A 12,458-nucleotide genomic window follows, 5' to 3' on the forward strand; every position below is an offset into this window, starting at 1 on the left:
CCCTCCACTGCTGTACCCTCCTTTTAGTCCTTCATGTAGCAAAAAGGGTAACCTACCAAATTTGAGCATCTTCTAAATCATATTTCTATTTGTGTTTTTCTCCAACAATTACCACATACTTCTATGTTATAACTACCAGTATTCATTCAAATTGGAAAAGCTATATTCTCATCTCTCTGGCCTTCCCTAATCCATATACTGTTAAAAATTTCACCAGATGTACTGTCCATTTGTTTTTATTCCTATAATCAAAAGTTAGAATAATTTGTGAGTTTCATTAACCCTTTTTGGAAAGATATTATAGAAGCAAAAATTATTCTTTATTGTAGAAAAGAATTGGTAATATGTACTGAAAAACGCTAAGTGAAGTAATAGGCAGCTGGTAACATTGCAATTAGAGTTGACCCTTAAATAACACAGAGGTTAGGGGCACCACTGCCACCCCCAGCTGAAAGCCCCTATGTAACTTTTGACTCCTCCAAAAACTTAACTACTAATAACCTACTGTTGATTGGAAGACCTTGCCAATAACATAAGCAGGGGATTAACGCACATTTTGTGTATTATATGTATTACATACTGTATTCTTGCAATAAAGTGAGCTAGAGAAAATGTTAAAATCATAAAGAAGAGAATGTACACTTAAAGAGCTGTACTGTATTTATTTTTAAAAATTGTGTAAGTGGATGTGTGCGGTTCAAACCTGTATTGTTCAACAGTCAAGTGTACTTTAAAATTTTAAGTATGTGGAACCATTTTAAAATCCAAATATGCAGTTTTTTATATGTTGTAGTCACTTGGGAGGGGTGCCTGAAAATTGAGTGTTCTACATTTTAAGACTCAAGCCACAAATTATTTTTGCCTGCATCCCTACTTAAGAAGATATTCATTTAACCAGAATTTTTACTCTGTTAAAATAAGAAAATGAAAAATCTCATATGTCTTCTTATTACAACAGCTAAACTTAAGCATTTACCAGCATTAGTTTTTTTTTTTTAATTTTTTTTTTTAACATTTATTTATTTTTGAGACAGAGAGACACAGAACATGAACAGGGGAGGGGCAGAGAGAGAGGGAGACACAGAATCTGAAACAGGCTCCAGGCTCTGAGCTGTCAGCACAGAGCCCGACGCGGGGCTTGAACTCACGGACCGTGAGATCATGACCTGAGCCGAAGTTGGACGCTTAACTGACCAAGCCACCCAGGCGCCCCTACCAGCATTAGTTTTAAAGATATGTTTGAACAACTTAAAAAACAGACACCCGTAGGGGCACCTGGGTGGCTCATTCGGTTTAGCATCCGGCTTGGCTCAGGTCATGATCTCATGGGTCCTGAGTTTGAGCCACACGTCCAGCTGTATGCTAATAGCTTGGAGCCTGCACCCTTTTTCAGATTCCATGTCTCCCTCTCTCTCTGCCCCTCCCCTGCTTGTGCTCTGTCTCTCTCTCTCTCTCAAAAATAAATAAAAACATAGAAAACAAACAAACCAGATACCCATAAATTATGCCATACCTTTCTCACTAAAACTTTAGAGTATCTTTTTTTTTTTTAATGTTTATTTTTTAGGCAGAGAGAGACAGCATGAGCAGGGGAGGAGCAGAGAGAGAGACGCAGAATCCGAAGCAAGCTCCAGGCTCTGAGCTGTCAGCACAGAGACCAACGTGGGGCTCAAACCCACAAACCACGAGATCATGACCTGAGCTGAGATGGAACGTTCATCTGATTGAGCCACCAAGGCGCCCCTAGAGTATCTTTTATCATCTCTGTCTGGATTCCTAGTTTGGAATCAGAAGCTTCTCTTTTGATTGTGTCCTTGTTTACCACCTAAGGCAGACTCAGTCAGTATTCCTTTGCTAAGGAATCACGTTTTCATCCACAAGCATATATTTGTTTACTTCCACAATCATCATTTACCAAGCCTCTTAGATGTGCCAGGCGTTATGTTAAACACTGGTTAAGTCCTTATAAACATAAGAACTACTCTTCCTCTCAAGGAATTCATGGTTAAATGGCAGAGACAGATATGTAAACAGATCGTTGCAACTCAGTAGGACTGGGGGAAAGGAGTGCAAGTACCAGACCAGGGATGTATAAAGAAAATAACTAGGATTTCTTGAAAGTATAGTATTGACTCTCAGGGAACTCTCAACACTCTCACTGTTGTCAGAATTTCAGACATGTTATTACAAGGGATGTGATTAATTAGGACTGATTCGGTGCAGTATCTTAGGAGAGAGGGCATGGCAGCAGAAGTTTTCTGGCAGGTATCCTTTCTGAGAGTCTGAGCTGAAGAATCACGTAGACCATTTGATATGGAGCAAAGATTCATCTTCTTGGTAATAGCTGCAAAAGTATCAGGACTCACTTCCAGAGAAATTGAAAAGCTGAACAGGAAGCTGAAGCTAATTGAAAATACTATTGGAGCTGACTATAGCTCAGAGACTATTGTAGTTCCCAGGTACAGAGTGAAATTAGATTCATTCTTGTTTCTATGAACAGGTTAGGACCAGATGTTGGTTACTTATTAGCTTAGTTGGTTCCATGAGGTAGCGGCAGTAGACAGCCATGTTGCTAACTAGCAGATCTCTATAGCAGACACGAAAATAAATCGTCAAGGAGACCTGATAAAGTAGCAGTTTAACACCAAGTACTGAAGTGGGGATAAGCATGCATTGTAATCCCAGGGGAACTACTGAAGTATTCCGGAAAAGGTCTCAGGCACAGGTTGGCAGGAACGCAAGTACTGAAAGTGGGAAATAAGGGATGCGTTCTGATAATAGGAAGGAAATTGGAAGCTCAGTTCTTGGTTCCAGAACAGAAGAGACACCACCATCCAAATCTTCAAGGTAAAAATAATATTAATTATATTTAATCTCCAAGAATTTTTTATTAGAACAAATTTTTGAAATCGATAATGAGCTATATACTTCACAGGTTGATGTGCTCCTTACTGCCTAACAAAAATTATGTTTTAGTCTCCTGGATTTAAGAGCTTCTTCATTGGGTCTGCTGATAACAGCAGCTATCTTTCACCTGATGTATTCCACCTTATAATAAGCCATTTAAAAGAAGCATCTCCAGGAAAGATGGAACATGGAAACTTTGTGTTAAACTTTATATTGTGTCTATTTTGAAGAAATTATTTTGTAGAAGCATACCAGTCTTCAGCTCTGTGTATGCTTCTGCTACCCTCCAGCTTCTTGGAGAGGCCATTTCCCTTATAGCCATTATAAACTTGAGGGTTTTCTCTATAATACTCCTTAGCAATGTAAAGGCTATCACTTCCTCAATTTCCCAAATGTGTGTTTTTTAGTTTGACCATCAACCTATGGAAATGAAGAATTTTTCTTAAATGACCATGACTTCTATAACTCCTGTCAGTGTTTTCCCTGCAGTTCACAGATGGTCTAGTTATACTTTACCACTTTTGAAAGCTTATTTTTTAAGTACATAATATTGGATTGATAATAAAGATTTTCATTTTGGTAATGTTTTCACACCTAATGATATATAATTCAGGTTTTTTGGTTTTCAGGTTAGTTTTTCCAATCGCCTTAGGTACATTATACTTATGAATGAGTTTTTCTCTACTGGGAATTTGTGATGCAAAAGTATTATTTACTGAAACAGTACATGGTAATGAAAAATGTTTAGGTTAATTTTAAGCTTTAGGAATTAACTTGAAAAAGATATATTGGATTGAGATAAGCAAAAAAAGGTATTAAAGTAGATCAGCCAGTGAATACACATGTACTTAGCCTGTCCCTTGTAATATCAGGATTATCCATAGATTCACACCAATTGCTACAGGGAAATGGCTGTATTTGTTTTTTAAAATGCTCAGAACATTAACATGATACAAGATCATCGTCATTTGTAAGCTAATAAGGCTTCCAAGAGGATTAGTAAACTGGTTTGAATCTCATTTTTCCTTTATTTATTGGTTCTTATTTTTGAATCTTTATAATAGTGATGTTAGAACTTAAAAAGGTTTAGATTTTCTAAACTTTAGAAAATTCAAAAGCAAAGCTGTATCTTTTAAAGGTCTGAGAGTTCTATCTCATATTTTGGGAATCTACTAATATGAATCTGTCCCTTTCCTCTGAGATTCTAGTAATTCATGGACCGCTGCTCCTTATCAACCTCCTAAACACTGTAAAATTTAGTGTGGTTAGAACTGTACCACATTAAAAAAAAGAAAAAATTTACTAAATTCTTCGTCTGTGCCGTTAGGTCATTCATTAAGAAAATAGTCTGTTCATAAACTCTGGAGAAAGAAGCACATGGACAGTTGGAAGGTTTGAAAGTGATTAGGCATATATGTATGTAAAACATGATCAAACTAAGATTATTCATATTTGACTCTAAAACAGTTTTAGATTAAGTGATCTTCCAGCTGATTATTTTATAATGAACTCATTTGCATATAGTAGGTGCACAAGAAGTATCTATTGAATGAATGAATTTACATTAGCTCATTAGTTGATTTTAAATACTCATCTTGGAAACAAAATTGTTAAAAGATTATATAAATAATAGAGTTTGTCCAATAACTTTTGAGTTTTTGTTTGAGGATTTCTGTTTATGCTTGTACTTGTCTAGCACATTTAAAATTTTTGTTTGGGGACTCATATTTATGCTTCTGTTTTGGTTTAAGAAAAAAGGTAAAGAAGCAAGAAGACCAGATGATCTCTGGTCATGACGACCATTCTAATCCAAATACATTTATTTCCAGGGAGCATAGGAAAACAGGTAAACACCCATTGCTGATTTCAGGTAGACGATAATGATCAACATCAACAGCAGACATTGCATTTAGTGGCAATTCATTAGAAGCATTCTCTTCAAAACATGGCACAAGATAAGAATGCTTACTATTACTGATAACTGTTCCACATCTTATTTAGAGATGTGGACCTCTCATAATTAAGGCAATGAAAACGACTATAAATATTAAAAAGGAAAAACTACCAACTGTCATTATTATGAAAGAATTTATGATTCTTTACTTAGAAAATCCAAGGAAAAAATTAATAAAATGAAGGAATTTTAAAAGGTAATTGGATACAGGGAAAATATGCCAAAGTCAGTAGCTTTCCCATTCATTAGAAATAGCCAGTTGAAAATGTAACAGGAATAAAATGTTCCATTCACAATTCACAATTACATAGAAACTATAAAATGTACCAAAAATCCACCAAAGATATTTAAAACTTATATGAAGAAAACTGTGAAACTTTACTGAGAGACATAGTTGAAGACCTGAATAAATAGATCTCCATCTTCCCAGATGGGAAAAATCAAGTCTCCTAAGTTATACCAAAATTGAATGTCATCCCCAACAAAATGCTGGAGGTATTATTTAAATAGAACTTGACACATTGATTTCAAAGTTCAGTTAGAGGAGAAAATTGAGTATCAATCACCATGAATATTTTTAAAATATTGATAATAAGATGAAATCTCACTTTACCTAATATCAAAGCATAACTACATGCTATAGTAATTACTGAGTATGAAGAGACAAGTTAGTCAGTGGAAATGAATAGAGAATATAAAGCCAAGGAAAGGGGGTGCCTGGGTGGCCCAGTTGGTTAAGCGTCCAACTCTTGATCTCAGCTCAGGTCATGATCTCACAGTTTGTGGGTTCAAGTCCCGCCTTGGGCTCTGGGCTAATAACATGAAACCTGCTTGGGTTTCAGTCTCCCTCTCTCTCTGCCCCTCCTCCACTTTCTCTCTCTCTTTCAAAATAAATAAATAATAATACGCTTTTTAAAAAGCCAATGAAAGCACTGATTTCCTGTTTTGTTCTTCATCTCATCGCATTCTTCAGCCAGATGAACCCATTCCTTACAGTTGATGGTAACCAAACTGTTCTAGGATCATTCTAGTATACTGGGTTAACATGGGAAAATTAGTTTTTACTTTTTACCAGTTTATGTTACATTTGAGTAGTTCCAGTATATATTACTACACTATATCATTTATCACACTAAATTTAGAAGAGGCAATGGAGGAAGTAACAAGTCTACAGTAGTAGGAGGTCCATTTTAAGCACCCAGGCTCCAGTTATCTCTTTTTTTATTATTTTATTATTATTTTTTAATGTTTATTTATTTTTGAGAGAGAGAGAGAGAGGCAGACTGCAAGCAGAGGGAGGGGCAGAGAGAGAGGAAGACACAGAATCAGAAGCAGGCTCCAGGCACTGAGTTGTCAGCACAGAGCCCGATGCAGGGTTCAAACCCACAAACCATGAGATCATGACCTGAGCCGAAGTCGGTTGCTTAACCAACTGAGCCACCCAGGCACCCCTCCATTTATCTCTTATACATAAATCATGTTCTTCCCTTTTAAGGTATATTTTTTTTTGTCTGGGGCACAAACCATTCCAAACGACTTCCCAGTTCTTCTTTTAAGGTGGTGGTAAATAAACGTGAAGTCACCACCTTATGCCATTATCAAAACGATGGGTACTATTATTGCTAAGGCAACAGTGGGTAGAATTCATACAGTGGAGTTTTTTTGTTGTTGTTTCAAAAATTTATTTAAATTCTGGTTAGTTAACATATAGTGTGATATTAGTTTCAGGAATAGAATTTAGTGACTCATAACTTGCATATAACACCCAGTGCTCATCACATCAAGTGTCCTCCTTAATGCCCATCACCCCTTAAACCCATCCTCCCGCCCATCTCCCCTACAGTAACCCTCAGTTTATTCTCTATAGTTTAGAGTGTTAGAGGGCACTTGGGTGGCTCAGTGGGTTGAGCGCCCAACTCTTGATTTCAGCTCAAGTCGTGATCCCAGGGTTGTGGGATCGAGCCCTGTGTTAGGCTCTGCCCTAGGCATGGAGCCTGCTTAAGACTCTCCCTCTCCCTTTCTCTCAGCCCCTTCCCCTCCCATGTGCTCATTCTCACTCTCTTGCTCACTCTCTCAAAACAAAAAAAGAAAAAAAGATAAAGTCTAAGTCTGTCTTATGGTTTGCCTCTCTTTTTTCCCCCTGTTCATCTGTTTTATTTCCATATATGAGTGAAATCATGACATTTGTTTTTCTTTGGCTGACTTATTTTGCTTAGCATAATACACTCCAGCTCCATCCATGTCATTGCAAATGGCAAGATTTTATTCTTTTTGATGGCTGAGTAAGATTCCAGTGTGTGTGTGTGTATGTGTGTGTGTGTGTGTGTGTGTGTACACACCACAACTTCTTTATCCATTCATTAGTCAATGGACATTTGAACTCTTTCCATAATTTGGCTATTGTTGATAATGCTGTTGTAAATATCAGGGGACATGTATCCTTTTGAACCAGTATTTTTGTATCCTTCAGGCAAAAACCTAGTAGTGCAATTGCTGGATCATAAGGTAGTATCGTGGTTTTTTTTTTAAATTTTTTGAGGAACTGCCATACTGTTTTCCAGAGTGGAAGCAACCAGTTTGCATTCTCACCAACATTGTAAGAGGGTTCCCCTTTCTCTGCATCCTCACCAACATCTATTGTTTCCTTTGTTGTTAATTTAGTCATTTTGACAGGTGTGAGGTGGTATCTCATTGTGGTTTTGATTTGTATTTCTCTGATGATGAGTGATGTTGAGTATCTTTTCATGTATCTGTAAGTCATCTGGATGTCTTCTTTAGAAAAATGTCTATTCTTGTCTTCTGTCCATTTCTTAACTGGATTATTTGTTTATTGAGTTTGCTAAGTTCCTTATAGAACTTGGATACTAACCCTTTAACAGATATGTCATTTGCAAATATCTTCTTCCATTCCAAAGGTTGCCTTTTAGTTTTGTTTCCTTTGCTGTTCAGAAGCTTTTTATCCTGATAAAATCCGAGTAGTTCATTTCTGCTTTTGTTTCCCTTGACTCTGGATCTAGTAAGAAATTGCTACAGCTGATGTCACATTTAGGTCTTCCATCCATTTTGAATTGATTTTTGTGTATGGTGTAAGAAGGTGGTTCAATTTAATTCTTTTTTGCATGTTGCGGTCCAATTTTCCCAACACCATTTGTTAAAGACACTGTCTTTCCCATTGGATATTCTTTCCTGCTTTGTTGTAGATTAGATGACCATATAGTTTTGGGTCCATTTCTGGGTTTTCTGTTCTATTTCATTGATCTATGTGTCTGTTTTTGTGCCAGTACCATACTGTTTTGATTACTACAGCTTTGTAATATAACTTGAAGTCTGGAATTGTGATACCTCCAGCTTTGCTTTTCTTTTTCAAGATTGCTTTGACTATTCAGAGTCTTTTGTGGTTCTGTACAAATTTTAGGATTGTTTGTTCTACCTCTGTGAGAAATGCTGCTGGTATTTTGATAGGAATTTCATTAAGTATGTAAATTGCTTTGGAAAGCATAGACATTTTAATAATACTTGTTCTTCCAATTATGAGCATGGAATGTTTTTCCTTTTGTTTGTGTCATCTTCAGTTTGTTTCATACAGTGGAGTTTGAATGAAAACCTTAAACTCTTCTTGGTCAGATTTCTTTTGATACCATTACTCAGGTGGTTAAAGGATTCAAACTGTGTTTTCTCTTTCTATCAGTAAAGGATGGATTAGAGGCAAAAATCACAGGTAGGGCATTACTGTAAAATTTTAGAGAAGTAGTGAGTGCTTAAACAAAAATGGTGGCAGGGGTGGATGTGAGAAATTAGAGGGAGAACAATAGGTTTTGTTGATTGATTGTTAGTAGAAGTTGAGGAGAGGGAGAAGTTGTTAGCATTAGGGCATGGAAGGTGGATCCCATTCCTAGCTGCAGTGGTCCAGCAGGTTTGGTGTCCTGGGACCAGTCACAGCCGCTTAGGGAAGAAAGTTTGATGAGAAAACACAGGTACATCATGAGCAGTAATGGCAACAGCAGGTAAGGGCAGAAGTCACAGATCAAGTCCATATTAGGTCATAACGAATAAAGATGCTAGAGGCAAAAATTGTGGTTCAGAGTGTTAGACTGAGGCATGACTTCAGATTGTGGTGCGGAAACCATGAGAGCGCCACACAGAGGGGACCTTCAGGAAGTTCATTGGAAATGGGTCTTGGTTGATTATGGCCAATTAGGTCCAAGGAAATAGACTATCAAGAAGAAAGCAGGAGAGTAAACTGTGGTCACAGACAAGATTGATTTCCCTGTGCTAAGAGGAAGAAGAACCCCCTGGGATATATGTGTAGAAAAGGACCTAAGATGTTAAACTGATTGCTGAGGAGTATTGAAGGAGATTATTGCCCATTATTGACATTAAGTTGTTCAGTGTCCCACTTCTCACCCATGGCAGTGCCAAAACAATTTCACAATACCTCTGGATCACCTGAGTGTTATTAATACATTGCTGAGCCAACTCTGGTAACTGAGTTGCTTTATTCTTCTAAAGCATCATTTTTATGTCATTGCTCTATGTAAGAAGATTCTATGTAAGAATCTTCTAAAGCCATGTTGTCTATCATTTTAAATTACAGTGCTTTAGTCTGGCATTCAGAAATCATTTTTCCATGAATGCAAATCCTCTGCTCCAGGGAGGTTATTACCATTTTCAAATATGTTGTGTAGACCTAGAGTGTTCATATCTCTTCCTGACATTAAAATTCATATTTTTTTCTTCCTGAAACCCTCTTATTAACCTCAACCTTTACAATGCTTTATTTCTGTTTACTCTAACTGGATTCACTCCTTTCTTCCATGTTTGTACCTTTTGTCTCTCCAACTAGTATTTTTCCCCTCTGTATAGATTATATATTTCTTAAAGGCAGAGACTATATAGTCTTATCTTTTATACATACCATTAAAAAGTAGGGCGTGAACCTTTCTTTTAGTTTTTATTTGACTACTTGTACAATGTTTTTAAAAATATTAGTGTTCAGAATAGTGGGAAAAGATTAGTCATTTGCCTGGCTTTTCATTTAATAAAGCATGACTTAGAAATATAAAATGTAGTCTCCTTGTTGAAAGTTTTTATGAATTGTTTTGATGTGACTTCTCAAGATATTAGATACTTAAATAACTTTAATAGTCTATACACAATCGGCATTATGACTTAGTAGACATAGAAGAGACAATAAAGAGAATAAGCTTGCCCTCTTAAATAAGAATTTCTTATGAAATGTGTAAAAATGTTATTTTTGTATTTTTGATAATCATGTAAATTGCTGTTAACTCCATAGAGGCAGAGTGAAAATATGTATGAAAAGGTTTTGTTTGACTAACCAAATCCACTCATAAGAATTTATCTCAACTCTTTGTAGATATATTTAAATATATATATTTTAGGCTGGTCATTATGACATTGTTTTATAATAGTAAAATACTGTGAATCACTTAAATATTCAACCATGTGCAATTCATTAATTGTGCTATGCTACATTCACTATGAAATATTATACAACTACTAAAAAATAGTCTACTAGAGTAGTGACATGGGAAAATAGTCTTGATATATTAGTAAGTTAAAAATAACAGATAACAGTATAGTGTAATCCCATTTTTTGCCAAAAAAAGAAAAATCTATGTATCTGTAAATGTTTAAAATTCTGTCTTCTAAATTGTATACAATAACTATGCATCACTTTTGTAATCAGGAAAAAAAAAACCTATTAAAAATAGATTTGCTGTAATTCAGAGAGAAAATAAATAACAGTGATAAAGATAAAATTATTTATCTATGAGGACCAGTCTTGCAATTAAGGAAAACAAAAGAGACTTCCTTCCCCCCCACTCCTTCTAATTCTGTAAAATCTTAACCTTAGGTAGAATTCAGAATGATCATTGGTGGTAATTGTACTGTTGTGATCTAGAGTTACCAACTTCAGATCTAATCTAAGCACTGCCACTAAGTAGTTTCCTTAGGGGTAGCCCTGAATAGCTTTCTGGGTTTCACTTTCTCATTTTATTTTATTCTTTAAAATATTTTTTAACGTTAATTCATTTTGAGAGAAAGAGAAAGTATGTGCATGAGAGCAGGGAAGGGGCCGAGAGAGGGAGAGAGAGAATCCCAAGCAAGCTCCATGCTGTCAGCCCAGAACACCACGTGGGGCTCAGTCTCACAAACTCTGAGATCATGACCTGAGGCCAAATCAAGAGCGGATGTTCAACCTATTGAGGCACCTAGGTGCCCCTAACTTTTTTTCTTTTTAGAAAATCAATAGACTCTAGCAAATAGACTTCTAATTAGATAAATAACGCTACATAGAGAACACATAGCAGGCGTTCAGCAAGAGTTAGTGTTCTTCTAAAGAAGCTACTAGCTCAGAGATCTAATGTTCTCTGAAAGTAAAACTTAATCACAGGTCCTTTAAAGTGCCAGTTCAGTTGGGGCGCCTGGGTGGCGCAGTCGGTTAAGCGTCCGACTTCAGCCAGGTCACGATCTCGCGGTCCGTGAGTTCGAGCCCCGCGTCAGGCTCTGGGCTGATGGCTCGGAGCCTGGAGCCTGTTTCTGATTCTGTGTCTCCCTCTCTCTCTGCCCCTCCCCCGTTCATGCTCTGTCTCTCTCTGTCCCAAAAATAAATAAAAAAAAATAATAAAATAAAGTGCCAGTTCAGAATTTTCAGGGCCTTAATGATATTTATTGTTGGATCTTTCACACATTGATTCATTTTATTCGTATGGGTAACTTATTTATAAAATGATTTAGTTCTCCAGAAGACAGTATTTTCACACTTTTTCATTTACTCTGTTGATTCACTTTCAACATAATTAAAAGCATTTAGCTTCTAGAAGATGTTATTTCCCACAGTCCAAATTTATCTGCTTTCTTTAGGTTGCTATCAGCAGAACAGACATTGAAGACTTAGATCTCTATGCTACATCTCGGGAAAGAAGATTTCGTTTGTTTGCTTCTATAGAATGTGAAGGACAGTTATTCATGACTCCATATGACTTTATTTTGGCTGTTACAACAGATGAGCCCAAATGTAAGTATATTTTCTGAATTCTCTTAATCATTTTATAAGATTTTTTTCTTATCTCTAGTTTGGAAAAGGGTAGAACAGTATAAGTTTTCAGAACAACTAACCCAAGTAATGTGGTATTTCAAAAGACGTGATGCTGTGCAATCTTACTAGACTAATATTTCTTATAAACTCCTACTGGCATCTCTTTCCTTTTCACAAACTTTTATTTTCTTTTTCTCAGTTCATCAAACTTAAAAACACCTTACTCTTCATATTTTTTAAAGTTTATTTATTTATTTGTTTTGAGAGAGAGAGAGAGAAAGAGAGAGTTCCAGCGGTACAGAGACAGAGAGAGGGGGAGAAAGAGAATCCCAAGCAGGCTCTGCACTGTCAGCTTGGGGCCCAAACTCAGGAACAGTGAGATCATGACCTGAGCCAGAGAGTTGGACACTTCACTGACTGAGCCACCCAGGAGCCGCATATAATAGGTTTATATTCTCCCTATTCAGTTCTTATATCTAGCATGAACAGAGTAATTCAGAGGACTGGATTTGAAGCTAGACCTAGGCCAAGAAT

The 12,458-nt window shown here is 36.5% G+C and overlaps 1 protein-coding gene across 3 annotated transcripts in view; it reads left to right on the plus strand.

The window, feature by feature from the left end:
- MICU3 (mitochondrial calcium uptake family member 3) overlaps window positions 1–12,458 on the plus strand; it is a 109,459-nt gene that overhangs the window by 37,441 nt on the left and 59,560 nt on the right. For all 3 annotated transcript variants that reach the window (XM_049631703.1, XM_049631704.1, XM_049631705.1), the window contains exon 2: window positions 11,750–11,903. In XM_049631703.1, coding sequence (XP_049487660.1) covers window positions 11,750–11,903 — 154 coding nt within the window. The remainder of the gene's footprint in view (window positions 1–11,749; window positions 11,904–12,458) is intronic.

The sequence above is a fragment of the Panthera uncia genome, chromosome B1 (assembly GCF_023721935.1).
Source record: "Panthera uncia isolate 11264 chromosome B1, Puncia_PCG_1.0, whole genome shotgun sequence".
Taxonomy (NCBI): Eukaryota; Metazoa; Chordata; class Mammalia; order Carnivora; family Felidae; genus Panthera; species Panthera uncia.